A 27,132-nucleotide genomic window follows, 5' to 3' on the forward strand; every position below is an offset into this window, starting at 1 on the left:
GGTAACCCTCTGGTAAACTGGTAACTGGTAACCCTCTGGTAACTGGTAACCCTCTGGTAAACTGGTAACTGGTAACCCTCTGGTAAACTGGTAACTGGTAACCCTCTGGTAACTGGTAACCCTCTGGTAAACTGGTAACTGGTAACCCTCTGGTAACTGGTAACCCTCTGGTAAACTGGTAACCCTCTGGTAACTGGTAACCCTTTATAACGCAGCCCATTTCCAGTCACGCACTCGACCTTTGACGAGTGCGTTGTGCGTTTGCAGGTTTGCCAAGTACTTCAAAATGGAGAACGGGACGGACTACCGTACTCTGATCAAAGCCTACGCCATCAGGTTTGATGTTCTCGTCAACGGAAATGTGAGTCCGTGCAGATCAATGACAATGATTGATTCAGCAGCCGACGGCTCCCTGAGCTCTGAGCATGAGGCCTCATAGTAATAGTAATAATCCTTGTATTAACTACTAGTAATAGTTCCTCCGTCGCAGGCAGGGAAGTTCAACATGATCCCGACGCTCATCAACATGGTGGCGGCCTTCACGTCGGTGGGCGTGGTGAGACGCTGGTTCTTTGCTTCAGCCACGCTAGACGATGTAGTCTTTTATGTGTACATGTTTATCCTCTTCTAGGGCACAGTGCTTTGTGACATCATACTGTTGAACTTCCTGAAAGGGGCGGAGCAGTACAAGGCCAAGAAGTTTGAGGAGGTACGACGGCCAGATTCGTCTTTCTTGTCCAGTTGATCAGCTTTTCTCTTTCAGCATCAAATCTTCACCGTCTTTTTGTCTGTCCCTCGTCCACACAGGTGTCGGACAGCCAGCTGGACACCCATAAGGACGGCTTGTACCGCTCTCAGCTGTCCCTGAGACGCAGCGAGACCATCATGAAGTCCAGCGACTCCGGGGCCTTCTCCATCGAACGCTACAGCTAACTGGACGGGAGCACGGGCCAATCGGCAGGGACGAGGACGGCCTCGAGGACTTCAACCTTTTACAGAAGACAGCACCTCGTCAACACATATTTAAATATAAACATGTCCTAAATATATGAGAGACCTTTAATGATTACTCTATTTAAATATAAACATGTCCTAAATATATGAGAGACCTTTAATGATTACTCTATTTAAATATAAACATGTCCTAAATATATGAGAGACCTTTAATGATTACTCTATTTAAATATAAACATGTCCTAAATATATGAGAGACCTTTAATGATTACTCTATTTAAATATAAACATGTCCTAAATATATGAGAGACCTTTAATGATTACTCTATTTAAATATAAGCATGTCCTAAATATATGAGAGACCTTTAATGATTACTCTCTCGTGTTGACACACAAATAGAATAGAACACAACGCATGAATGTCTTTGCATGGGGACACATTTCCTGTCTTGTAACTGTAGTACGAGCCTTAATGAGACGGCAGAAATAAACAGGCATCCTCTGCTTCGCCTTGTGTCCCGGTAATGGTTTGCTTGTGGGCACCGCTCAAACTGTGGTTTGTGTTCATGGGGAAAACCTCAAGGCAGAACCGGAGAAGACAAGCCGAGACAAGACGAGGCTCCAAACTCCAGTTGCATCCCAGACTTGTGGCATCTTGAGCCGAGCTTTTGCAGAGACGATTCACACGACAGGATTTAATGTCGTCTCTGACACATCAAAGGACCGAACTATGAGCTGCTCAGGCACATTAGCTGTCCCGGTCAAGACTACGCTAGGCTAGACTAGTCGAGACTAGAGCAGATTAGACCAGACAAGAACAGACTAGACAAGACTAGTCGAGACTAGTCGAGACAATTAGATTAGACAGGGAAATAACAGTTAAAAAAGACACGTAATCAAACAATATGAACATAGACAAATGTCTGAACTATCTGAGCACTGACTTGGTGTGCAGTTACTGTTCTGTTGTTGTTGTGGTAGCTAACATACTAGAAGTATAATTACAGAAATGGAAGGACAACTCATGGGATGGGGAGGACGGGGGGAGGACGGGGGGGACGGGGGGAGGAATGGAGAAGCATCTCGAGGAGATGAAGCGGATGCTGTGGAGTCAAAGAAAGCTAATTAGATCGCCATGGCAACAGCATGATGTCTTCTCATGTTCCTAATGGAGCATCCTGCTAAACCAAGCTGAGCGCTGTATCTACCTCAGGGCAGCTGTATCTACCCCGGGGCAACTCTGTCTCCTCCAGGGCAGCTGTATCTACCCCGGGGCAACTCTGTCTCCTCCAGGGCAGCTGTATCTACCCCGGGGCAACTCTGTCTCCTCCAGGGCAGCTGTATCTACCCCGGGGCAACTCTGTCTCCTCCAGGGCAGCTGTATCTACCCCGGGGCAACTCTGTCTCCTCCAGGGCAGCTGTATCTACCCCGGGGCAACTCTGTCTCCTCCAGGGCAGCTGTATCTACCCCGGGGCAACTCTGTCTCCTCCAGGGCAGCTGTATCTACCCCGGGGCAACTCTGTCTCCTCCAGGGCAGCTGTATCTACCCCGGGGCAGCTGTGAATGGAGTGAATGAATGATGCTCCATGTAAAGTGTCTTTGAGTATCTCTATAAAACCAACACATTGTTATTATTATTATTATTATTATTTTAAAACAACAAAAAGCTTCAGTTTTCCCTTGAATTCTTTTAATGTATGGAATTTAAAATTTGTGTTTGTTGTGACCATTTAAAGACAAGAATAATTTAATTGTATTTACATTTCACTGATTTTGGACATGATTTGATTTTCAGCCAATGCTGGTTGAATTTGTGAATTACCCCAAACCGCCACAGGGTGGCGCTCAAACAGAACAAAGGCCACGAGGAGGAAGGCTCCTGACAGCGTGTATTTATACAACACTAATACACCAAGTACAGAGTACTCCCTCAAGCTGATCTGAGATCCGATGAGTGTCAAGAAGACAAACATTCCCTGTAATAAATAAAGTTGTCTTACATTATGGGATGTTGAAATACCCTCATCAATCATCCATCCCAATCAGTACGAGGCGTTCAAGGCTGATTATTGACGGCCTGTTGTTAACCGCTCTGATAACAGGTTATTGATCATCATTCCGGTGATCAGAGAAAACGTAATCCTGCTTTGATGTTTATCGTTCTGAGTCACGCAGAATCGACTTCTGTACGATGATTTTAAACTTCGTCGTCTGAGGATCGAGTGCTGGACCTGCTGGTGTCGTAGCGGCTTTGGACCGTGCTCGGGTCCGCTGGACTGATGCCTCTGCGCCGGACGTCAGGACCAGAGGTGAGAGGAAGTCATTGGATTAAAAGTCAGTCTCAAGTCCAAAGTCAATATATGCATATATCGAGTCCACACCTCTGGAAGACAGTGTCCTGTCTCTGGATCCAGAGACGACCTCTGACTGGACAGAAAGACAAGGCTTCCTGAATACTGTAGCGCTTTGGTCCAGGTGGAACATGGTAGCTAGGCAACAGATTGAGAGGACAGGATTAAGAGTTTCTGACTATTTGAAACACAATTAGATTCAGTTTGCTGCAATACAGGACAAAAGGAGGTAAAGAAGTTACCAGAAAACACAAAAGTTCTTCTCAAAATTGTCACTTTGTGGTATAAAAATACAATTTAAAATTCATGTTCCTGACCAAGTTTGATCAAAACAAAACCTTTGAAGTTTGAAGCTGAACAGCGTTCCCTGCGCGCCTCTGCAGCGCGCCAAACGCCGGGCTTTTATTTTGAAGGGCGCGACCGGATGGGCGGTCGCGTCCCGCAGCTCGACTCGGATCCCTCCGCGGCTCGACTCGGATCCCTCCGCAGCTCGACTCGGATTCTCCGCGGCTCGACTCGGATCCCTCCGCAGCTCGACTCGGATCCCTCCGCAGCTCGACTCGGATCCCTCCGCAGCCCGACTCGGATCCCTCCGCGGCTCGACCCGGATCCCTCCGCGGCTCGACTCGGATCCCTCCGCGGCTCGACCCGGATCCCTCCGCAGCTCGACTCGGATCCCTCCGCGGCTCGACTCGGATCCCTCCGCAGCATCCCCGCATCCTCCGCCTCGCAGCTCGACTCGGATCCCTCCGCAGCTCGACTCGGATCCCTCCGCGGCTCGACTCGGATTCTCCGCAGCTCGACTCGGATCCCTCCGCGGCTCGACTCGGATCCCTCCGCAGCATCCCCGCATCCTCCGCCTCGCAGCTCGACGGCAGAATGGACGACGTGCCTCCGACCGTCAGCATCTCCGTGTCCCTGCGGGTCCAGCCCAACGACGGGCCCGTGTTCTTCAAGGTGGACGGGAACCGGTTCGGCCAGAGCAGAACCGTCAAGCTGCTCACGGGCTCCAAGTACAAGGTCCAGGTGGTGGTGAGGCCCGGTACCGTGGAGGCCACGTAAGAACCGATACTCTGCTCGTTATCACGTGGTGGGTCCAAACGACCAGCGCCATAACGATAGAACACTGATCAACATGGAATAAAAACACTTCATTCAAATCAGGTTTATTGATCCGCCATCCAGACAGAAGTAATTATTCAACGCAATTACATGTGAATCATTGACTCATCTTTGATTCATCATTGATTCATCATTGATCAGTTCTGGGGCGCCGCTCCATGGAGCCCTGAAACCAAAGTGGACCTTCTGATGCACCCCTCCCTACATGGAGGGCGGGGCTTGGTGACGCCCCTCCCTACATGAAGCAGGGCGGGGCTTGGTGATGCCCCTCCCTAGATGAAGCAGGGCGGGGCTTGGTGACGCCCCTCCCTAGATGAAGCAGGGCGGGGCTTGGTGACGCCCCTCCCTACATGAAGCAGGGCGGGGCTTGGTGACGCCCCTCCCTAGATGAAGCAGGGCGGGGCTTGGTGACGCCCCTCCCTAGATGAAGCCCCTATCAGGGTCAGAAATGAGGTTGAAGCCAAGGGCGTCCGTCCAGAGGGGGACGTCTTCTCCCTGACGCTTGTCTTCCAGGTTCAGCAGGCGTGCCATTTCATCACGTCTTCCACTGAATGTGTCTCCGTCCTCCTGTCCCTCGCAGCAACATGAACATCGGAGGCGTCGTCTTCCCTCTGGAGCAGCAGTCCAGGGACGAGGACGCGGCGGTCTATCACGGCCGCTACGACACCGAGGGCGTCCCGCACACCAAGAGCGGAGACAGACAACCTGTCCAAGTCGGCATCGAGGTGAGACGTCCCCAGCTGGGATGAGTCATTGCAGAGACAGAGACATAGTGACGTCACCGGGGGTGTCTTCTCGTCCCTCTTGTCCAGTTTAACAAGGCAGGGACCTTTGAGACCGTGTGGCAAGCCAAATACTACAACTACTACAAGAGGGAGCACTGCCAGTTCGGCCACGCCTTCAGCAGCATCCGGTACGAGTGCAAGCCCAACGAGACCAGGACCCTGATGTGGATCAACAGCGAGGCCTTCAACTGACCCCCAGCAGGGCACGGGGGCAGGCCGAGGACAAAATAAAGTGTCCCTCTCCGCTTCATGTTAGTCCACACGAGCGTCTGTCACGACGAGAAACTGTTCAAACAGCAAGAAATGTCCCCGTCCCCTTAAATGTGTCCAAAATGCAGGGAGACTCCGGTTCTGATGGGTTTGGACCCGGTTTGAGCCCGGTTCCGATGGGACTCTTCGGCCCGGTGTCCCTCGCTGCAGGACAAAACGCTTTTGATCGTCCTTCAGTCCCTTGGGTTTGGCCCTCGGCTGGATCCATTTGTGTTTTATTTACACATCAATGACTAAACGTTGTTATTTTGTGTGTTTGTGAATAAAACGAGATGTGGAACCGACGTGATCGGGTTATTGAACACTTTCATTTCACCAATATCGCTTCTAGAGTTCTTTCTACTGCTGTAGGACGCCACCATCGGACTAAAAGCAACATAAAATACAATAAAGTACACATAAATATATAAGCGTGAATAACTTACCTCGCTGGCTGACCCCTAGTGGCGGAAATGAGGACTTTAAACTTGACCGTAACATTTATTGGTCGGACTCCGCTGTAACTTATTCTTAACTAGCGTGCATCACTAAATTAGTGCATGTGCGGAAAACATTTCCTGAACAATAGTTCCGACCCTGAAACTATCAAATAACAATAAATATGTAAATATGCTTAACGCAAAAACTAAAATAGATAAACGAAAATGATGGCAGTAAAAACCAATATGTGAGACAACCTAAAATACAATCAATCAATCAATCAATCATTGATACACAGCCTCTATTTCATGTAATTACCTCTCAGAATGACTTTATTCTGACTCACTAACTCACGGACCGGTTCTGGTTCTGGTTCCGCTTCTGGTTCTTAAATTGCGTCACTTGGAGATTAAGATATTTTTCTAGCACAATTTTGTCTTTTGTCGTAAAATTTCAACCAACCTTTAAACACATTTTATTTCACATCTCCGTGCGTGAACGATCTGGAGTGGAGCTCCTCTCCGCAGACCAGCCGCGCCTCCGCCTCCGCCTCCGCCTCCTCCTCCTCCGCCTCCTCCTCCTCCTCCTCCTCCTCCTCTCCCACGGAGGCCGTGAAGTCAGGTAGCTGGTGGTCGGTGTCCGGCCGTCGCGCGTCATAAACGGCTCCTTCCGTTCGTGTCTACCGGTAACCGGCGCTTGGGTTCATCTCCGGGAGCAGCTGAAGACGTTCCAGCGGCAGGATGGTGAGGAGCGCGTCTTTGTCCCCGCAGAGGACAGTTAGCTTCTCCGCTAGCACCCCCGGCTAATCTGCGCGCTGCTGCACGCTAGCGTGCTAACTAGCGTGCAGCAGCGGAGCGTTTGTTTACGTTAGTTCCGGTTGTTTATTGGTTTATTTGTGCTCGTTACAAGCCACGCCCCGTCACACACCCACGCGTGACACGCCCGTGTCGCGTAGCGTGTCTGAATTTGGCTATCAAACTCATTTGTGAGGAAATATACAAATACTGTTGTGGTTTTGCTAGCAGGCTAGTTAGCCGAGGGTGCGTCAAGTGCGGATCAAATTGACGGAAGTGGCCGCAAGGTTCCTATCAAAATAAAAGCTTCAAATTCGTTTCGAAACAGTCAGATCAAGGTAAACGAGGCAAGCAGTGAAGACCACAACAGTGTCGGGGTCACACAGGGGTCACGTGAAACTTTATCAACAGACCACTGACATGTTGTTTCTGGTCCGGACCAGGCCGGCGAGGCGTGATGACATCATCTATGTGCAGCCCGCAGGAAGCGGCTAGCCGTAGTTAGCATCAGGACTATTTGTGCGTCTCCGTGGCGACGGGGGTGATTTCTCTGACGGTCATTCTCCTCACTCTTTCAGGGAAACGAAGCCAGCTATGCTCTGGACATGTGTTCACACTGTAAGTATCAGCAGAACCCACCGGGCCGGCCCGTAGCGACCGTAAAGAAACCGGGTCGGTGCTGACGAAGACGATGCCGCACGCTGACTCTTCCTCAGCTAGAAAGGGCCCGCGGCTCTAACGGCCAGCGGTGCTGCCGTCCGGTTCCGCTTCCTGTCGCCTCCTTGAACCCAGACGAGGGTTCCTGTCCATGTTTCTCTTAAGGGGGGGAGGGGGGGAGGGGGGGGGGCACAGGGGCAGTTCCCGTGGCAGGATGGGGGGGGGCTTTTTTGGACCGTACGGTCGGTGCCGTGTTTGGTTCGGTTCGGTTCTGGAGTCGGGTGAGTCCAGACACAAGACCGTCGGCCCTGAACCGGGTCTAGCCGGTAGGCGGCTAATCAGCAGAGCGATTAGCGCAGCAGGTCGGGTCACATGACCGGGTCACATGACCGGCTGTTGGGGCTTAGAGCACCAGGAGGTCCGGTAGCGATAGCTTCAGCCTCGCTGCTGCAGCGCAGAACAGCCATGGCCAGTAGAACCCAGAACTCAGGTGAGTGTCCGGCGGCCCCCGGCGGCCCTCGGCGGCCCCCGGCGTCTCGCGCACGCCGTGGCGGTCCGACTCAGCGAGCCGTTTCTTTGCAGTCGATGCCGACGAGATTAAGCGGCTCGGGAAGCGCTTTAAGAAGCTCGACCTGGATAACTCGGGCTCGCTGAGCGTGGAGGAGTTCATGTCCCTCCCGGAGCTGCAGCAGAACCCGCTGGTGCAGCGGGTCATCGACATCTTCGACACGGACGGGAACGGCGAGGTGGACTTCAAAGGTCAGGGCGCCGCCCTCTGTTGGTGCATCCAAACTTTATTGACAATGTGTAATACAAAAAGACATAATAAAGAGTCTCTGGTCTCTGGTGTCCCTCCAGAGTTCATCGAAGGAGTCTCCCAGTTCAGCGTCAAAGGGGACAAGGAGCAGAAGCTGCGTTGTAAGTGTCCAATGTCCACCCGCGTCCTGCTGGACGTCTCGCGGCTCCCATTATAGCGTCCCCTGTCGCTGCTCCTTCCTCAGTCGCCTTCAGGATCTACGACATGGACAAAGACGGCTACATCTCCAACGGGGAGCTCTTCCAGGTCCTCAAGATGATGGTGGGCAACAACCTGAAGGACACGCAGCTGCAGCAGATCGTCGACAAGACCATCATCAACGCGGACAAAGACGGGGACGGCAGGATATCCTTCGAAGAGTTCTGTGCTGTGAGTGTTGATCGGGCTGGAGCTGTGTGAGGGGGCTGCGCTTACCGCTAGCATGCTAGCAGTAAACCCGGAGCTGTGTGAGGGGGCTGCGCTTACCGCTAGCATGCTAACAGTAAACCCGGAGCTGTGTGAGGGGGCTGCGCTTACCGCTAGCATGCTAGCAGTAAGCCTGGAGCTGTGTGAGGGGGCTGCGCTTACCGCTAGCATGCTAGCAGTAAGCCTGGAGCTGTGTGAGGGGGCTGCGCTTACCGCTAGCATGCTAGCAGTAAGCCTGGAGCTGTGTGAGGGGGCTGCGCTTACCGCTAGCATGCTAGCAGTAAGCCTGGAGCTGTGTGAGGGGGCTGCGCTTACCGCTAGCATGCTAGCAGTAAGCCTGGAGCTGTGTGAGGGGGCTGCGCTTACCGCTAGCATGCTAGCAGTAAGCCTGGAGCTGTGTGAGGGGGCTGCGCTTACCGCTAGCATGCTAGCAGTAAGCCTGGAGCTGTGTGAGGGGGCTGCGCTTACCGCTAGCATGCTACATGCTGAACTGTCACGAGTAGCTTTTCTAATTGTCTCAGTGACCTCACTTCCCGTTGTCTCCTGCAGGTCGTCGGCGGACTAGACATCCACAAGAAGATGGTGGTGGACGTCTGATGACTTTTCATCCGTCCTCCTTTCACCGACTTGCTTGAAGACCTCGTCCGGCAAAACGCTCTTTTCTCTCGCTTTCAATGGACGTGAAAAATCCCCTCCTCACCCCGACCCGGACCGAACTCTCAGTGACTCGACGTCGCACTTTAAAGCCGACCGACGGCTTTCTCCCACCGAGCGGGAAGCCGGAGAGCCTGTGTGTGCGTGTGTGTGTGTGTGTCTGCTTCACTGGCTTTTTGGTTATTTTGTTGTCTTGTTTTTGAAAGTCTATCTTGAAAAGTTTAGAGGCCGAGCTAGCGGTTAGCAGTGATGCTACCAGGCGTCAGAACAAACGGCGAGACGTGCCAACGGACGGCGGCGCCACGCCGGCCCTTTGTCCTCGCGGTAGCGGCGCGTGACTCGAGGTCATCTCACAACGTTTGCTTAAATTTAGTCAAAAATAAACGAGCACTTAGGAGAGCATCCGTAACGTAAGCGGAGTAATCTATTACATCTGCTCTCTGGGTTTCTGGACATTACTGGGATCTATAAAACCTCTGAACGTCCAGGAGTCGATCTGAGGGAGGAACGCAAACCAGCTGGAGTGCCGACTCCACCCCCTCCGGTGGGGGGAGGGGCTTCATCAATGAAATACTAACAAATAAAAGTCAGACCGCATATATAAATAACGTAATGAAGTTTCTGAATAAATGATTTAATTAGATCAGATTAACAGGAAGCTAAGAATAAATTAGTAAAACAATCTGAATAAAAGTAAACACTTCCTTGTGCCGATGTCACCTGTGATGTCATTGTTTGAATGTTTCCGTTGTCATGGCGAAACACTCAGGTTCCCCGGCTGAACAGCAGCGGAAGAAGCGCTTTAGTCCGTAAACACAAATCAGAACCGCGGAAGGAGCCAAAAGACGAGCGGTAACCATGGAAACGGCTGAGCTCTGGAGGTGGGAGCGCAGCCGAGACGGTCCAACCTGTGATGTTTGCATGACCCGACCTTCCTGCCTGTTTGCATGTCGATCCGGTTTAGTCTGACCGTGTGCTGAGCCGAGGACCCGGTCCGGTCCTGGACCGAACCGGCCCGGTTGCTGCATGCCGACTGATTATATACCTTCACTAGAACTTTAGCTGCTCAGGTGTTTCTGGGTTCTGTTCATTCGACTCGTCCGAGTCCGTCAGACTGTTTACATGGTGATGAAGAAAACATTTCAAGCACGTAGATGTTGCCAATAAAAGGTATCGATCCGCTCATCAGCTGTCGTCTCACATTTCACTCGAACAAGGAATAAACTCTGTTGCACCAGAAGCCTGTCGGCGCCTGATTCCACCTGGAGACAGTTTAAGGATTTCACATTTTAACTTCTGTCCGGTTATCTTTGGTGGAGGTAAAGGTTTAGCTCGGTTCGGTTTGAGTCCGAGCTCATTTCCTTCTACCTCCGCCAGGCGGCGCTGTCCTACCGGAAACACGTCAGTCAGGTCCTGCTGTTCTGTCTGACGTCACACCGTAAAGAAAATGCACAGACAGAAGTAGCTTCAACCCTAACCGGAATCACGGGACCGGGAACACGGGACCGGAATCACGGGACCGGAATCACGGGACCGGGAACACGGGACCGGAAACACGGGACCGGAATCACGGGACCGGGAACACGGGACCGGGAACACGGGACCGGAATCACGGGACCGGAATCACGGGACCGGAATCACGGGACCGGGAACACGGGACCGGAATCACGGGACCGGGAACACGGGACCGGGAACACGGGACCGGGAACACGGGACCGGAATCACGGGACCGGAATCACGGGACCGGGAACACGGGACCACGGGACCGGAATCACGGGACCGGGAACACGGGACCGGGAACACGGGACCGGAATCACGGGACCGGGAACACGGGACCGGGAACACGGGACCGGAATCACGGGACCGGGAACACGGGACCGGGAACACGGGACCGGAATCACGGGACCGGGAACACGGGACCGGGAACACGGGACCGGAATCACGGGACCGGGAACACGGGACCGGAATCACAGGACCGGGAACACGGGACCGGAATCACGGGACCGGAATCACGGGACCGGAATCACGGGACCGGGAACACGGGATCACGTACGGGCGCCGGTTCTAGTTTGTCTTTTGTTTACTTCTATTTGTTTGACCGTTTGTCTCCTACCTGTCTTCCTGTCCTGAATCCGGACCCACGTCTTCAGTCGGTGTCTTTCTCCACCGGACCGTCTCCAGCGCCGAACGAACCGGGTCCCCGAGCGGCCCGAGTGTGCAAACGCCTTAAGACGTCAGCAACTCTGTGAAGATTTCACTTCTGCACAGCGGAGCTCCATCATTCATTCATCCATTCATCCATTCATCGTCCAGATGAAAGGCTTAGAAAACGGGAAAAAAACCTGTTTAACTCCCTCAAGATAAACACGTTGTCCAAATACGTAATTTATTTGTGAAGGTTCTAGACCCATGTCTGCCCAGACTCATTACAAAACGAGAATTTAATTTAGTAAAAAGTTAAGAGTAATTTTTGGAAGTCAGTACATTATCTGTATCAGTATTTATATACGGTACACAATGTTTATTCTTTATAAACTTTATTGCTTTGTTATTCCACAGAACAACATTTTGTCACGTCGTCGACTTCCAAGCAGCTACAAAAGACGTGATGTACCGGCTGCTCATTGGCTCACACGCCTCTACGTCCTGCTGTGATTGGTCGGCTGGCCGATCTTGGATAAATCTCGTAACGACGCTGTCGCCGAGCCTCGCTTCAGCGGTTTGGTCTGGAAGAGAACCGTCAACCTTTATTCAGACGAACACCCGCCTCACCCGTCTCACCCGCCTCACCCGCCTCACCCGTCTCACCCGTCTCACCCGTCTCACCCGTCTCACCTGGGACTCGTGAGGCTTCCAGCCAATCAGGTAGAGGATCTGGAAGGTGGCGGGGACGGACCCGTCCTCGTGGCCGTACATCTCTGAAGGGGTTTGGACAAACAGACGTCTGCGCTTTGTTCAAGGTAAAGCTGAGCGTTTTGAACTTCAGCTAGGCTAGTAGCGTCCTTCTGCTGCGTGCTAAGCTACAGGCTAACCGGTGCAACCAATGCATTTACAGTTCAGAGCAACGCTACGGCAACGAAGAGAGAAAAGGCGGCGTCCTCCGGGGGCGATGCTTCTCTTCCCCTTGTCCTTAGCAACCGTTTCCCAGACCTCTCTGGCTAACTGATGCTAGCTGGTTGTGGGTTCACTTTACGAACCTGGACTGTGTGACTCACCTTTGTAAATGGCTGCCGCTGCTAGTATGGTGTCTCTGTGCAGCAGAGGCCTCCGGTTCCAGGAACAGTTACTCTCCCCCATACCTGTGGACAGGAAGCCGGACAGGAAGTCGGACAGGAAGCCGGACAGGAAGCCGGACAGGAAGCCGGACAGGAAGTCGGACAGGAAGCCGGACAGGAAGTCGGACAGGAAGCCGGACAGGAAGCCGGACAGGAAGCCGGACAGGAAGCCGGACAGGAAGTCGGACAGGAAGCCGGACAGGAAGTCAGACACTGAAACGGCGTTTGGAATATTACTTCTCAATAGTCGCTGTAATCGTTACCTTGCAAGTCGGTCATGACTTCAACGATTCCTGGAAAGCAAACCTGCACATCATCAACGTCCTGAAAGGAGACACAGGCGAGTCCATAAGGAGGGGCCGGGCCGGACTCGGACCAATCGCAGAGCCCGACTCACCACCGTCAGCATGTTGAAGCCGGCCCCGCCCAGCAGGGCGCCCAGGTCGGTGCCGGCGGTGAAGGGGGAGACGTGGGGGGAGAATCCTCCCTCTCGCTCCGTCTCAGCCAGCTGGAGGGAACACCTGAGCTCGTACAGGGTGTCCCCGCCCACCATCGCCCCGATGAAGACCCCGTCCGGCTTCAGCACCTGCTGGATCTGAGCGGAGGGGGAGGAGTCAAGGAGGAGTCGAGGAGCAGCTCAGCCACATCAGGAGGAGGAGCCTCACCTGTCGGAGCGCCCCGGGGAGGTCGTTGACCCAGTGCAGACTGAAAGACAACAGAACACGCCTTCAGTCTGTGGGCGGAGCTACCGCTGGGCTGCTCTGATTGGATGTCGTATTGTCTTGTGAAACTTTGTGAAGCTTCTCTATGAATAAAGTTTATTAGGGCGGAGTCTCATTTCCTAAATAAATCCAACCCGCTCCTCGAACCTGGAGGAGGAGGAGGAGGAAGAGGAGGAGGGAGAGGAGGAGGAAGAGGAGGAAGAGGAGGAGGGAGAAGGAGGAAGAGGAGGAGGGAGGAGGCCGGACAGAATCACCTCAAGCTGCTCAACACCAGGTCGAAGGTGTTTTCTCTGAACGGCAGGAACTCTTCATCAGCGAGGACACATTGAGACAGGACGCCGCTCGCCCTCCTCTTCCTCTGGAGGCGAGACAAACAGGCGTCGTCCTCGTCCTCGTCAGGTCCCTCCCTCCCTCCCTCACTCACCAGACTCGCCTCCGAGACGTCTGTCAGGACCAGCCGCTGCACCACGTCCTGCAGCACCAACCGCTCATCAATAATCAATAATCAATACTCGGACCGATCGGACCGATCGGACCGATCCAGCGGTTCTACTGCACCTCATTCAAATGCTCCGCAATGTGACTCCGCCCACCTCCGACGTCCAGCGCCAGAGGAAACGTCCTGGGTGAGACAGGGGGAGGACAGAAGATGGGACAGCCAATCACAGACCGGATGGGGCGGAGTTCAGAAACTCACCTGGCGACGTCGTAGACCCGGTCCGCCACCCGACCTCCGACCTGGAGTTCAACAACACAAGTCAAATGGTTAGTCCCCGCCCACTGACTGCCTGGCCCCGCCCCCGAGGGCCAAACCCAAACGGTCACCTGAACCAGCACCGATCCGCCCCAGGTGGGTCAGAGACCGGCAGGTAGTCTGTGTGGACCTGGGTCTCTGGAACCGGGTCACGATCTGTGAGACTCGTCCACCCTGTCCCGCAACAGGTGTCCTTCAGGGCTGCGTGCTCGGTCTTTAGTGACGTCACCACAATGACGTCACTAAAGACCCGGAACAGAACGTATCGCTTAACGCTTGTTGACTTTGTTCTGCCTCCGGGTCGGTCCACACGAACCCGCCGGTTCCGCGCCGCGCTGATAAAGATTTTAACGTTTCATCTTTGATTATTTAGTATTTCGTAATGTTTAATCTTTCCCTGCACGACGACTGGGCCCCTCCTCCCACCGGTACCGGTACCGGTACCTCGTCCCGCAGGTACTGGAACTGGTGTCCGTCCTCCAGCGCCGCGGCCCAGTTCTTCTGCTTCTTCTTCATCTCCCGGTTGAAAACGTTCATGGAGCCTCGGCTCGCCGCCGACAGCCCCCTGCGGGGTCCGGGACTCGGGCCGGCCGGGGGGAGCCCGCTGGCTGAGGAGGCCGCCCGAAGAGCCCGCTGGGCCCGCAGGAGGCTCCGCATGACTCCGCTGCTCATCCGGAGGACGCAAAACACGGAACCGGAACCGGTGCAGCCGGATCGGGAAACGGAACCCAATTAAATAACGTGTTGTTGTTGTTTTTATAATTAACTTTATTAACAAAATCTGACATTAAATTAAATAACGTGCAGAAACACGACTGCTGCTGCTGACGTCATGACGTAACGCTACTCAGAAGAATATGGAAACAAAACACTGAAATCCTTATTATAGAAGCAAAGGACTTCATGTCACGTGGTAAATGTTCTATACGAATCACAATAAAAGCGCATATTATTATTATTATTATTATTATTATAAACAGGAAAGCTATTCCAGCTGCGACAGGCTTTTATTTTGAAGGAAAGTCAGTAAATTAAATAAACGTACAACGAAAACTTTTTATTGCGCGTTTTAGTTGATTTGTCCTATCCCGCTTGCCTTACCCGGGAAAAGGCGGAAGTCACGGAAGCGTTGCATGCCGGGAAACCACGTGTGTGTGCGGCAGGAAGTCGCAGCAAGGGTTTCTGCTTCTACAGGTCGGTGTGATTTATTTCGTCAACTTCCCGGAACCGCGTTTTCGGTGTTCGGTTGTTGTTTTGACCTCGAACCGGGACGCGGAACGACCACCGTTTCCGGTAAATCCTAAATTCATCAATTATTCTGTAGGCTGTGACGTCACTGCTCGCCTCATGACAACATCTGTGTTGAACTGTTAGCACGTTTTAAAGTTTAGTCGAGAAACGGAAGGAAAAACAACACAAGATGAATCTGATTGATCCCGTTAAAGGCGTGTCTGGAAACATGTTACCTGTAAACAATGAAGCTCCGCCCCCAGAGCTAGGGAGGTGAACAGCAGCAGTTCTGTGTAGTATTACCTCCGCCGAGGTGTTTGTTATAGTGTTAAATGTGTTATAACACACTAGTAGGGTGCATTATTACTGTGTTATAACACACTAGTAGGGTGCATTATTACTGTGTTATAACACACTAGTAGGGTGCATTATTACTGTGTTATAACACACTAGTAGGGTGCATTATTACTGTGCTATAACACACTAGTAGGGTGCATTATTACTGTGCTATAACACACTAGTGGGGTGCATTATTACTGTGCTATAACACAATAGTGGGGTGCATTATTACTGTGCTATAACACACTAGTAGGGTGCATTATTACTGTGTTATAACACACTAGTAGGGTGCATTATTACTGTGTTATAACACACTAGTGGGGTGCATTATTACTGTGCTATAACACAATAGTGGGGTGCATTATTACTGTGCTATAACACACTAGTAGGGTGCATTATTACTGTGTTATAACAGAAACTGTGGCTTCATTAATCTGAGAGCGCACACCTGATGAAAGGTCCAGTTCTACCCACTAACCATGTCCTGGTCTTGTCAGGTGAGGGTTCAGGTGGGCCACCATGTCGTCCAAACAGAACCAGGGCGGTGACGAGCGGTTCCTGCGGGTCCAGAAGGACCCCAGGTTCTGGGAGATGCCAGAGAGAGAACGCAAAATCAAGATCGACAAGCGGTTCCAGTCCATGTTTCACGACGAGCGCTTCAAGGTGCGGTCCACGGTGGACAAGAGAGGCCGGCCCATCGAGCACACCTCCTCCGAGGACCTGAAGCGCTTCTACAAGCTGGAGGAGGAGGAGGGGGAGGGGGAGGAGGAGGGGGAGGGGGAGGAGACAGCGGTGAAGGGGGGGAAAGCAGCGCATTGTGAAGGAGGTGAGGGGGCGTCCCTTCTGTCCAGGGCAGGTGAGGTAGAACCTGGGTCCACTTGATCCAGGTTGATTATTAATATTGCCCCCAGATGAGGAAGAGGAGCAGCAGTCTGCAGAGGAAGATGTCGATCTTGCAGTCACAGATGAAAGCGAGGAGGAGGAGTCTGGTCTGGATTCGGGGGAGGACAGCGACAGCGGGTCCGATCTGGCCCGGGGGAAGGGGAACATCGAGACCAGCTCCGATGAAGAGGACGATGAGGCGGATGAAATCCTGAGGAAGGAGGAAGAGGAGCTGGAGCACGACTGGGGGGAGCTGTGCAAAGACGCTCCCCGGAGCGAGGAGGTGGGCGATGAAGGTCCGGTCTCCTTCAGCAGAACTTCAGCAGAACTTCAGCAGAACCTCCGGGTCTCGTTGTCCTCAGGTCTCGGCCCGGCTGGCCGTCTGCAACGTGGACTGGGACCGGATGAAGGCCCCGGACCTCCTGGCCCTGCTGAGCTCCTTCACCCCCAAAGGAGGCGCCGTGCTCTCCGTCAAGGTACCGGCTGGAGGCCGCGGTCACGTGACCTGTGGGGGCGGGGTTAACAGCAGTGCATTCTGGGTATCGTCCAGATCTACCCATCAGCGTTTGGGAAGGAGAAGCTGAAGGTGGAGGAGACCCAGGGACCGATGGAGCTCAGGTGTCTGCCCGACGACTCCGAGGAGGACACTGAGGAGGACAGGTACCGCCCACCCGGCCGGACCGCTGCGTGATTGGAGCGTGACAGGTGTGTGGGCGTGTCAGCGTTTACAGGGAGAGGATGCGGGACCACCAGTTCAAGCGGCTCCGGTATTTCTACGCCGTGGCGGAATGCGACTCGCCCGGCACCGCCGGCAGGATCTACGAGGAGTGCGACGGCTACGAGTACGAGAGCAGCTGCTCCGTCCTCGACCTCCGGTGAGGCGTCGGGGGGGCGGCGCCGGGGGGGCGGCCAATCGGCCACGACTTCTGTTTGAATGTCGCTTTTGTTGCAGCTTCATTCCTGATGATGTCACGTTTGAGGAGGAGCCTAAAGACACGGCAACAGACGTAAACCTCGCCGCCTACACGCCCAAACTCTTCGCTTCGTCCGGCACGACGACGTCAAAGGTAGGAACGCCGGCGCGCGTCAGCTGACCAATCAGGACGTCGCGCTGATGAGCGGTAACCAATCAGGTGGCGCTGACGTGGGACGAGACGGACCACGAGCGCGTCACCGCCATGAACAGGAAGTTCAACAAGGAGGAGCTGCTGGACATGGACTTCAAGGCCTACCTGGCCTCCTCCAGCGAAGAAGAGGAGGGAGAGGAGCAGAAGGGAGGAGCAGGTGAGACCCGCCAGGGAGGACGGCTCCGCCCCCAGGGTCCTCCTTTGATCGTTAAGTGTCTCACCACAGGAAAACAGGCGGTCCCGGAGGAGAAGAGGAGCGAGGAGCAGATCTCCAAGTACAGGGAGCTGCTCCGGGGGATCCGGGACCGGGAGGAGAAGCTGCAGGAGGACACAGACATGGAGATGGAGGTCACCTGGGTGCCAGGTGAGCGGCACGCCCGCCGGGAGGAGCCTCACTGGAGGCTCCCATGACCTCCGGTCTCCGGTCCACAGGGCTGAAGGAGGCGACGGAGCAGCTGGTGAAGAAGAAGCTGGAGGGGCGGGACCAGCTGACTCCCTGGGAGGACTTCCTGGAGAAGAAGAAAGACAGGAAGAAGCAGAAGAAGTCCCAGAGGAAGCAGGTGAGCTAGCGAGAGCGGCTAACAGGGACAGGTAAAGGTAAAGACCAGCCAAGTCATCCAGCGCCGTGTCCCGCCCGTCCCTCAGGGAGAAGACGAGGAGCAGCGCCGTGATGAAGCTCCTCCTCCAGGCGTGGACCTCAGCGAGCCGTTCTCAGCTACAGGTGATCAATACGGTCATCAACAAGATGGCCGAACTGCTCAGGCTCCGCCTCCCTCTGGGGGCCGTGTCCTCATGTTGATTGATCATCATGAAATGACATCTGATTGGCTCACATGACCAAACATTTGTTTCCTGATGTAAACGCAGACGTGAAGGAGGAGGAGGAGGAGGAGGAGCAGAAACGAAAGGTCAGCGTTGACTCCCGCCTCTAAACGTGGACCGGCCAATCAGAGCAGGCGTCCTCACGCGTCTGTTCGTTTGTAGGCGGAGATGGCGCTGCTGATGGAGGACGACGCCCCCGACGCCAAACGCCAACACTTCAACTACGACCGGATCGTGGAGCAGCAGAACCTCGGCAGGAAGAGGAGGAAGAAGCTGCTGAGGAAGGGGGAGGAGCCCCACGACGACCACTTCCAGGTTTGCTCGTGGCGGCCGGACGTCCGCGTCACGCCGGCGTCCGGCCCCGCCTCACCTGTGTCCGTTTCTCCAGGTGGACGTCGGAGACCCGCGGTTCCAGGCCATGTTCACCTCCCACCTGTTCAACCTGGACCCGTCCCACCCCGGCTACAGGAACACCGAGGCCACGCAGAGCTTCCTGGCGGAGAAGCGGCGCCGGCGGGAGGAGGGGGCGGGCGCTGCCGGACAGGAAGGAGGCGGAGCCCGCGAGGCCCGGCCCGTGGAGCCGTCCTCCGGTCTGTCGCTGCTCGTCAAGTCCGTCAAAAGCAAGACGGAACAGTTCCAGGCTCGGAGGAGGCGGGTCTGACGGAGACCAGAACCCGGCTTCCTGTTGCCATGGAAACTGGACGTTATTTAATAAAAACACTTTCGCAGTTTCGATCGTTTATTTTACGCGTTTACAGACTTTCAGGAATGTCGGATGAAACCAATACTGAGCGCCGGTGGGAGGCGGTGTCACTTCCTGTCCTTCAGGCCTGTCACCTAGCAACACTTCCATTAGTAGTCATGTGACCCAACGGAGAAGCTGATCAGTGATCAATAAGTTGCTGCCGTCTCCGGGTCCCGGCCGGCCCATCTCAGGCGTAGAAGATGAGCTCGGGGATCTGCCCCCCCTGCACGCCGGTCCCGTTGGTGCTGTCCGAGGAGCACTGGAACTGGAAGGTCACCGGGCCGCTCTGGACCTCCGTCTGGCCCTCCTGGCCGAAGTAGCTCAGCTCGTTGCCGTCCAGAACCACGCTGGCGGTGTAGAAGGCGTCCGGCTCGATCTGGACCGGGTGCTCGAACCAAACGGCGAAGGTGCTGCTGGACCCGTCGGAGAAGTACTGGACGACCCGCTGGGCCGCGGCCACGCCCGGGCGCTTCAGCTCGATCCTGGCGCCGTACTCGGCCGAGCCGCAGCTGGAGCCGTAGAGCCCGAAGCCGGCGATGAAGACCCGCCGGTCCACGGCGAACTGGATGCTGTCGCAGCGGCCGCGGTACCGCCACTGGTTGCTCCGGTAGGCGCAGGACTGGAAGCGGTGGCAGCGCCGCGGCGCCAGGCCTTTCCGGGCCGCGCTGCAGAACCGCAGCTCGGGCTTGTTGGCGGCCGTGAACCACAGGAAGACGTCGTTGGTCTCGTTGAGCGTCAGCACGCCGGCCTGCGCCGGCCCGTCCGCGAAGTCCTCCAGCGCCATGGCGGGGATGCGGATCAGGTAGATGGCCTTCCCCAGAACCAGACGCTTGTTCTCCACGGTCGGCGCCAGGTCCCGCCGCCGGCACTCGGCCTCGGCCCAGCTCAGGGCGGCCTGGAACACCGCCGTCTCCTTGGCGTTGAGCGTCTCTCGCCGCAGGATGCTCTCCAGCGTCTGGGCGTCGATGTCGCAGAAACCGTCGGCGCGCAGGGCGAGCTCGGCCTGGGCGTCGACCACCTCCCAGCAGCGCTGCGTCAGCTCCGCCTCCTCGAACAGGCAGCTCTGGGACAGCAGCACGCAGGCGTTCCTGGCGCTCAGGCTGGTCTCCAGGAAGTTGACGCAGGCCCGCGCCAGGTGAGGCACGATGTATTTTTTGGCGGCGTAGAGCGTGGCGAGAACCGTGTCGGCGCAGAGGTCGATCTCGTCGCAGTAGATGTACCTGAGGAGGCAGGGGGCGGGGTCAGACGTGTTCAACGGGCTACATGCCAACCGCGCCGCTGAACGATGCCGACGTACTTCAACATGGCGAGGAACGAAGGCGGCTCCACGTCAGGGATCCGGATCTCGTCCTGGTCCTCGGCCAGGTCTCCGTAAAACATGGCGTGGAACACGGAGCTGCCGACGGCGAGGACGTACTGAGGGAGGGGAGGAGCAGGTTAGCGTGGGGGGACGCGCACGCACACAACCCGGGACACGTCCTTACCTTGTGTCCCGGGACTCGCCGCGTCCCCCCCGGCGGGCCGACCACAAAATGGACGTCTGCCATCATCTCGTTGTTGAACATGACGGAGTTCCTGCAGACACAGAACCCAATCAGCACGTAGAAGAAGAAGATGGCGGCGGCGTCCTCTCCCGGGCCGCGGGCCAGACCGACCTCTCCCTGATGGTCGGGTACTGGCCCTGCCAGCTGCAGCAGCCCCGAGCGGTGCCGGTGCCGGTGCCGGTGCCGGTGTTGTTGTTGTTGGTCCGGTTCTGCTGCTGGTGCTGGGTGGAGGCGGACGGAACCAGCTCAGCAGCCATTATCGTTCAGTCAGACTGCAGGCCGGCTCATGGCGGATCCGGATCCGGGGGGGCGGGGTTACGACCAGCGGGGTATTGGAGACACCCCGGGGAACCGGAACTGACGTCCCCACACTGAAACAACAAACTTTATTTAACATGCTTGGTTCACACCTCCAATGCGCTAACTGACGTTAGCCGGGCTAGCTGCGCTCAGTCAAAGTGATTCACAACTGTTGGTTTGGTGACGTCACATCAGCAAAACGTTCCAAGACCAAACACGTGATTATATATGACGTAAAACACAACAAGTTAGCTTTACCGTCAGATCCCACGAGCAACTTTAGCATCTTCCTGCTAACCCGTTAGCGGAAGAATCGAAACGTCGTTTTGCGGATCGAACTTCCTCGCTGTGTTAATCTCTGATCGAACTTACTCTGCGGTTCTGTCGGAGGATCCGGGCTCATATCCTGTCCCCTAATCCGGTACTTCTAGCCCCACTTTGTTTACGGCGGTGAAGTCGCTTCCTCTGCGGTTTCCGGCAGGAGGTGACGGCGCGCCGCTGCCCCCTGGAGGCCGCCGGCAGAACGACACCGCGTTTCCGGCAGGATGGAGGTGACGGCGCGCCGCTGCCCCCTGGAGGCCGCCGGCAGAACGACACCGCTCCATCTGTTAGCGAGATAACTCAAAAGGTTCTGAATCTGCACGGATCTTTATATTTTCAGGAAACGTTAGGAATGTTACCAGGAACAGGGTTAACGTGCGCGCGCGCACACACACACACACACACGACAGGATGGAGACACATTTCAGTGCAATGATACGCAACATATTTCTTTATTGTTATTAAATCTCCCACTGGAAAGAAAACAAGAACAAACAGAACAGCTGACTGGGCCGGTCAGAACCAGAACCACAGAAAACGCCGTTTACACACACCTGTGTTCATTCAAGACTCGGTCTGAAGGTTGGGCCACAAAGAGGAGGGAACGAGCTGCCGGCAGGAGGCCTGGCTGGTACTGCAGGTGTGGTACTACTGCAGGTGTAGTATTACTGCAGGTGTAGTATTACTGCAGGTGTGGTACTACTGCAGGTGTAGTATTACTGCAGGTGTAGTATTACTGCAGGTGTGGTACTACTGCAGGTGTAGTATTACTGCAGGTGTGGTACTACTGCAGGTGTAGTATTACTGCAGGTGTGGTACTACTGCAGGTGTAGTATTACTGCAGGTGTGGTACTACTGCAGGTGTGGTATTACTGCAGGTGTGGTACTACTGCAGGTGTAGTATTACTGCAGGTGTAGTATTACTGCAGGTGTAGTATTACTGCACTGAAGTCCCACGTCTGGGACGATCGTCGTCTCTCTGCAGATCTAACGCGTCTCCTGAGGGTCCAGCTGGCCCGGGGTCACGACCTCTGCAGCGCCGCCAGAGAGACGATTGATTTGATCTCCAGTTTTCATCATTAACATCAAAAATAATTTATATTCAGAGGGAAGAAGGCACATCATCATCATCATCATCATCATCATCGTCTCCATCATCGTCATCGTCACCAGCTACGAACAATGTTCAGGGATGAAGATGTTTCCTGGCAACGCTTCCCGTTTCATTCGTATCCGAGGTTAGTTTGTTTCGGGACCTGGGCCCGCCTAAGTCCAGGAGGTTTGGGGGTCACACAAAGACCTTGGCGAGGGCGTCGGCCCCGGCGCTGCCGATGTAGCCCTCGCCGGGGTGGAACGCCACGTCGTGGATGGACTCGTGGAACTTCTTGCGGTGAGCAGTGAACTCCTGGACGCACGTCTTGCTCTCCATGTCCCACAGACGGACGGAGCAGTCGTGACCTGATAGGAGGAGACCAACAGCCAATGAGGGTTGAGCAAAGAGAAAGGGCTGTGAGGAAATATCTGTGGGTGGGGCTTAAGCCAGACGCTGAAGCCGAACTCACTTCCCGACATCAGGTACAGCCCGTTTGGATCCGCAGCGAGACTCGTGACGGCGTCCAGGTGGGCGACCATGGAGTGGACCGGTTTACCTGCAGAGAGGACAACAGAACGTCAGAGCGACCCGGTTCCCGTGTTGAGACCGGGCCGAACCGGGCCGGCGGCGTTACCCGTGTTGTTGTCAAAGAACTGGATGTGGCGGTCCTCCTGAGCCGTGATGCTGATTGGCTGCGTGGGATGACTCAGCACTTTGTTGATCCTGCAGGGAGCCTCTGTGAAAGAACGGCGTTAAAACGTGACCCTGAACCGAGGTTCTGGTCCGAGGGTCCCTGAACCCGTTTCCGTGTGACCCGGGCCTGGACTGTGATTGGACGGTGGACCGACCTGGCAGCCCGCTGGACTCCAGCTTCAGGACGAGCTGCTGCGTCTCCATGTTGAAGAGTCCGATGTGGCCGGTGCTGAACGACGCCACCATGTGACCCGGATCGCTACGCACCACGTCCACCGAGGTCGGGACGCCCAGCTCTGACGCAAACATACCAAACCGTCAGCCAGCTAGCATGCTACATGCCAAACCGTCAGCCAGCTAGCATGCTGCATGCCAAACCGTCAGCCAGCTAGCATGCTGCATGCCAAACCGACAGCCAGCTAGCATGCTGCATACCAAACCGTCAGCCAGCTAGCATGCTGCATACCAAACCGACAGCCAGCTAGCATGCTACATACCAAACCGTCAGCCAGCTAGCATGCTGCATACCAAACCGACAGCCAGCTAGCATGCTACATACCAAACCGTCAGCCAGCTAGCATGCTGCATGCCAAACCGACAGCCAGCTAGCATGCTACATACCAAACCGTCAGCCAGCTAGCATGCTACATACCAAACCGTCAGCCAGCTAGCATGCTACATGCCAAACCGTCAGCCAGCTAGCATGCTGCATGCCAAACCGACAGCCAGCTAGCATGCTACATACCAAACCGTCAGCCAGCTAGCATGCTGCATGCCAAACCGTTAGCCAGCTAGCATGCTGCATGCCAAACCGACAGCCAGCTAGCATGCTACATACCAAACCGTCAGCCAGCTAGCATGCTACATACCAAACCGTCAGCCAGCTAGCTCGAGCGGGGGTAAAGAGCAGCGTTAGCATCACAGCACCGCACAGCTAGCATGCTAAGTGTCGCCTAGATTGTGTTCAGCATGCAAATCACCTGTTAGCATTGAGCAAGACCGTGTTAACAGACATGTGATAGCACAGCTAACTTATGTTAGTATTAAGTTTGACTGTTAGCATAGCATCGCATAGCATAGCATGCTAACTGATCACCTTGTTCGTTGAAGACAGCCAGAGATGGGGAGGTATCAGCAGCGTTCCACAGCCGGATGGTTCCGTCAGCTGAGCAGGAGAGCAGGCGATGGTGGGCGGAGCTGTAGACCACACCCCACACGACGTCCGTGTGACCCCGGAGCGCCCCCCGCAGGACAGAGGGCTCTGTGGCGTGACAGAGGCAGAGACCGGTGACGAAACTACACCCAGTTTTCCGGAGCAGCTTCCAGGGCCTTCTTGTAACGTACCGTACGAGTCGTAGGGTTCGACGTTCGGGTTGGGGGTGTTCCAGCTCTGGATGACCCCGCCCACCCCCCCGCTGAAGCACTGCTCGCCGCTGGAGCTCATGGCAACGCACAGCGCCGCTCCGCTGCAGAGGAAGCGAGCCGTTAATGTGGTTAATATTCCTGAATGGCGTTCCTCAAGGAAGGCCCCCCCCACCCTGAGTTACATCGACAGGGGGGGGGGGGGGCTCTGAGGCGTTCCAGGTATATGGTGGGGGGGTTAGGGTTAGGTGGAGCTTCACACGTGTCTTTGTGTTTGTGATCCATTCAGAACTTCTCTGTGGCTTTAAGGTGCTGTTCTCCCTCCTACCTGAAGGTGGAGCTGTCAGCCTGACGGCCATTTATGTTCAGAGAGAGAGAGACAGAGAGAGAGACAGACAGAGAGAGAGAGACAGAGACAGACAGACAGAGAGACAGACAGACAGACACACAGACAGACAGACAGAGACAGAGAGACAGACACACAGACAGACAGACAGACAGAGACACAGACAGACAGACAGACAGACACACAGACAGACAGACGGAGACAGAGGCACACAGACAGACAGAGACACAGACAGACAGACAGACAGACGGAGACAGAGACACACAGACACACAGACAGACAGAGACACAGACAGACAGACACACAGACAGACAGACGGACAGCCTACCTGTGAGCTCTGAAGGTGTAGACTGGTTCCACATCCAAAGCAGCACACCTGGAACAGAACGGTTCCATTCAACAGTCTGTCTACCGTCAGCCCGTCTGTCTGCCGCCAGCCTGTCTCACTTCTTGGTGGGCGTGGTCTTCTGGAGGTTCCACAGCTTGAGGGTGTGGTCCTCGGACGCCGTGACCAGGACGGGCTCCACCGGGTGGAAGGCCAGACTCCGGACCGAGTCCAAGTGGCTCCTCAGGGTGAACTTGGGCTTCCAGGTCCTCCTCAGGGCGTCCTTGTTATTGGGCATCTGAAAGGGGAGGAGTCTCACTAACATGTGACGATGGGCGGGGCCAGACGTTACGCGGTTCAGGTAATGCTCCTTCACTTCTTCATCTGACTCCGCCTCCTCCTTGCACTCACGTCGTACGCCAGGTTGTCTGCCTCGTTGGCGACCGTCAGCCCGGCCAGTTCTCCCAGTCGCAGCTCGGTGGAGACCGCCTCGTCCACCCGGCCCAGGACGAAGGACGTCCCAGGGGACGGCAGGACCGTCATCGTCTCTGAGGGGACGGGAGAGACCCGTCAGAGACCCGTCAGAGACACGTCAGAGACACGTCAGAGACCCGTTAGAGACACGTCAGAGACACGTCAGAGACCCGTCAGAGACACGTCAGAGACCCGTCAGAGACACGTCAGAGACACGTCAGAGACATCAGAGACCCGTTAGAGACACGTCAGAGGCCCGTCAGAGACACGTCAGAGACACGTCAGAGACACGTCAGAGACCCGTTAGAGACACGTCAGAGACCCGTTAGAGACACGTCAGAGACACGTCAGAGACCCGTCAGAGACACGTCAGAGACACGTCAGAGACCCGTCAGAGACACGTTAGAGACACGTCAGAGACCCGTTAGAGACACGTCAGAGACACGTCAGAGACCCGTCAGAGACCCGTTAGAGACACGTCAGAGACCCGTTAGAGACACGTCAGAGACACGTCAGAGACCCGTTAGAGACACGTCAGAGACCCGTCAGAGACACGTCAGAGACACGTCAGAGACACGTCAGAGACACGTTAGAGACCCGTCAGAGACACGTCAGAGACACGTCAGAGACACGTCAGAGACCCGTCAGAGACCCGTCAGAGACCCGTCAGAGGCCCGTCAGAGGCCCGTCAGAGACACGTCAGAGACACGTCAGAGACCCGTCAGAGACCCGTTAGAGACACGTCAGAGACCCGTCAGAGACACGTCAGAGACACGTCAGAGACCCGTCAGAGACACGTCAGAGACACGTCAGAGACACGTCAGAGACACGTCAGAGACCCGTTAGAGACACGTCAGAGACCCGTCAGAGACACGTCAGAGACCCGTCAGAGACACGTCAGAGACAAGTCAGAGACACATCAAAGACACGTCAGAGATCCGTCAGAGACCCGTCAGAGACACGTCGGTCGTCCATGTTTCAGACCCACGTCTAACCAAGCAGGCACCAGGAGGGCGTTTCTCAAACTGGCCACACCCCCCGCCCAGCTAGCTGTGATGTCACAGCGGCGCGGTTACCGTCTTCCGGCTCATTGAGTCTGGGTCCACTGGGGCGGAGGGGGGGCGTCGTGGACGGCTGCATGGTGGGAAGGTCCTCAACGTCCCGCAGGTTAGCGAGCATGTCCTGGAGCTTCGACCGGTTGGGCCCTGGTGGAGGAGGAGGAGCCATCAGGAGGAGGTGGGAGGAGTTCAGGAAGTCGTCATCGTCAGCGGCTCTGGACTTACGCTTCACGCCCATCTTGCCCTTACGCTCCTTCCTGTACTGCTCCTTGAGCCGAGCCAGCAGGCCCTGGTCCACCTCCCAGGACGGGTCACCAGGAGGACGCTGCTCCTCCTCCTCTAGAGACCAACAAGGGGAGGAAGAGGAGGGGGGGGGGGGCTTGTTAAGTGTTTGTTTACGACCCAGGGGGACCCCGGCCAAGAGGGACCAGAACCACTGGAAGAACCGGGTGTGGACTGGTGGTTGGAGACGGGCCATGACAATCAAGAC

The 27,132-nt window shown here is 55.3% G+C and overlaps 7 protein-coding genes across 8 annotated transcripts in view; 4 read left to right on the top strand and 3 right to left on the bottom strand.

The window, feature by feature from the left end:
* p2rx3b (purinergic receptor P2X, ligand-gated ion channel, 3b) overlaps window positions 1-933 on the top strand; it is a 4,064-nt gene extending 3,131 nt beyond the window's left edge. Inside the window, exons 9-12 of the mRNA XM_068750903.1 lie at window positions 268-361; window positions 491-556; window positions 632-709; window positions 808-933. Of these exons, the coding sequence (XP_068607004.1) occupies window positions 268-361; window positions 491-556; window positions 632-709; window positions 808-933 (364 nt within the window). The remainder of the gene's footprint in view (window positions 1-267; window positions 362-490; window positions 557-631; window positions 710-807) is intronic.
* A 3,222-nt stretch (window positions 934-4,155) lies between these two features.
* cnrip1a (cannabinoid receptor interacting protein 1a) lies at window positions 4,156-5,760 on the top strand. Its single transcript, XM_068751303.1, has 3 exons — window positions 4,156-4,364; window positions 5,009-5,153; window positions 5,241-5,760. Exons 1-3 carry the CDS (start codon window positions 4,186-4,188, stop codon window positions 5,403-5,405), a joined length of 489 nt encoding a protein of 162 aa, XP_068607404.1. The 5' UTR covers window positions 4,156-4,185; the 3' UTR covers window positions 5,406-5,760.
* Window positions 5,761-6,508: 748 nt separating this feature from the next.
* On the top strand, window positions 6,509-10,470 carry LOC137906515 (calcineurin subunit B type 1-like). Its single transcript, XM_068750791.1, has 6 exons — window positions 6,509-6,646; window positions 7,276-7,315; window positions 7,937-8,113; window positions 8,213-8,272; window positions 8,356-8,540; window positions 9,126-10,470. The coding sequence occupies exons 1-6, from the start codon at window positions 6,644-6,646 to the stop codon at window positions 9,171-9,173; spliced, it is 513 nt and encodes a 170-aa protein (XP_068606892.1). The 5' UTR covers window positions 6,509-6,643; the 3' UTR covers window positions 9,174-10,470.
* Window positions 10,471-11,595: 1,125 nt separating this feature from the next.
* Window positions 11,596-14,668, bottom strand: ndufaf5 (NADH:ubiquinone oxidoreductase complex assembly factor 5). Its single transcript, XM_068751012.1, has 11 exons — window positions 14,426-14,668; window positions 13,925-13,965; window positions 13,786-13,849; window positions 13,652-13,699; window positions 13,482-13,585; window positions 13,171-13,210; window positions 12,903-13,100; window positions 12,769-12,829; window positions 12,446-12,529; window positions 12,066-12,148; window positions 11,596-11,956 (listed from the first exon to the last, which is right to left on the bottom strand). Exons 1-11 carry the CDS (start codon window positions 14,651-14,653, stop codon window positions 11,870-11,872), a joined length of 1,038 nt encoding a protein of 345 aa, XP_068607113.1. The 5' UTR covers window positions 14,654-14,668; the 3' UTR covers window positions 11,596-11,869.
* A 448-nt stretch (window positions 14,669-15,116) lies between these two features.
* Window positions 15,117-19,106, top strand: esf1 (ESF1, nucleolar pre-rRNA processing protein, homolog (S. cerevisiae)). Its single transcript, XM_068750562.1, is given in 13 exon segments — window positions 15,117-15,175; window positions 16,048-16,443; window positions 16,445-16,715; window positions 16,795-16,908; window positions 16,983-17,092; window positions 17,155-17,307; window positions 17,385-17,499; window positions 17,566-17,923; window positions 17,992-18,119; window positions 18,205-18,280; window positions 18,427-18,467; window positions 18,544-18,696; window positions 18,770-19,106. Coding segments are annotated over 12 exon segments (2,166 nt in total). The 5' UTR covers window positions 15,117-15,175; window positions 16,048-16,069; the 3' UTR covers window positions 19,043-19,106.
* A 2-nt stretch (window positions 19,107-19,108) lies between these two features.
* On the bottom strand, window positions 19,109-21,467 carry btbd3a (BTB (POZ) domain containing 3a). 2 transcript variants are annotated; one of them, XM_068750563.1, is made up of 5 exons: window positions 21,343-21,467; window positions 20,782-21,041; window positions 20,611-20,701; window positions 20,424-20,542; window positions 19,109-20,346 (listed from the first exon to the last, which is right to left on the bottom strand). In XM_068750563.1, exons 2-5 carry the CDS (start codon window positions 20,925-20,927, stop codon window positions 19,314-19,316), a joined length of 1,389 nt encoding a protein of 462 aa, XP_068606664.1. In that variant the 5' UTR covers window positions 20,928-21,041; window positions 21,343-21,467; the 3' UTR covers window positions 19,109-19,313. The 2 variants fall into 2 exon arrangements, with proteins under 2 accessions (XP_068606664.1, XP_068606665.1); XM_068750564.1 differs by lacking the exon at window positions 21,343-21,467 and adding an exon at window positions 21,249-21,256 and having other exon boundaries at window positions 20,782-20,814.
* A 267-nt stretch (window positions 21,468-21,734) lies between these two features.
* The window catches only part of LOC137907140 (striatin-like), a 9,167-nt gene continuing 3,769 nt past the window's right edge, over window positions 21,735-27,132 (bottom strand). Inside the window, exons 12-21 of the mRNA XM_068751452.1 lie at window positions 26,661-27,078; window positions 25,522-25,658; window positions 25,233-25,408; window positions 25,114-25,161; window positions 24,422-24,543; window positions 24,174-24,338; window positions 23,233-23,373; window positions 23,019-23,120; window positions 22,854-22,940; window positions 21,735-22,749 (exon numbers count right to left, since the gene is read on the bottom strand). Coding sequence (XP_068607553.1) covers window positions 22,580-22,749; window positions 22,854-22,940; window positions 23,019-23,120; window positions 23,233-23,373; window positions 24,174-24,338; window positions 24,422-24,543; window positions 25,114-25,161; window positions 25,233-25,408; window positions 25,522-25,658; window positions 26,661-27,078 — 1,566 coding nt within the window. The 3' untranslated portion in view covers window positions 21,735-22,579. The remainder of the gene's footprint in view (window positions 22,750-22,853; window positions 22,941-23,018; window positions 23,121-23,232; window positions 23,374-24,173; window positions 24,339-24,421; window positions 24,544-25,113; window positions 25,162-25,232; window positions 25,409-25,521; window positions 25,659-26,660; window positions 27,079-27,132) is intronic.

The sequence above is a fragment of the Brachionichthys hirsutus genome, chromosome 17, assembly GCF_040956055.1.
Source record: "Brachionichthys hirsutus isolate HB-005 chromosome 17, CSIRO-AGI_Bhir_v1, whole genome shotgun sequence".
NCBI lineage: Eukaryota > Metazoa > Chordata > Actinopteri > Lophiiformes > Brachionichthyidae > Brachionichthys > Brachionichthys hirsutus.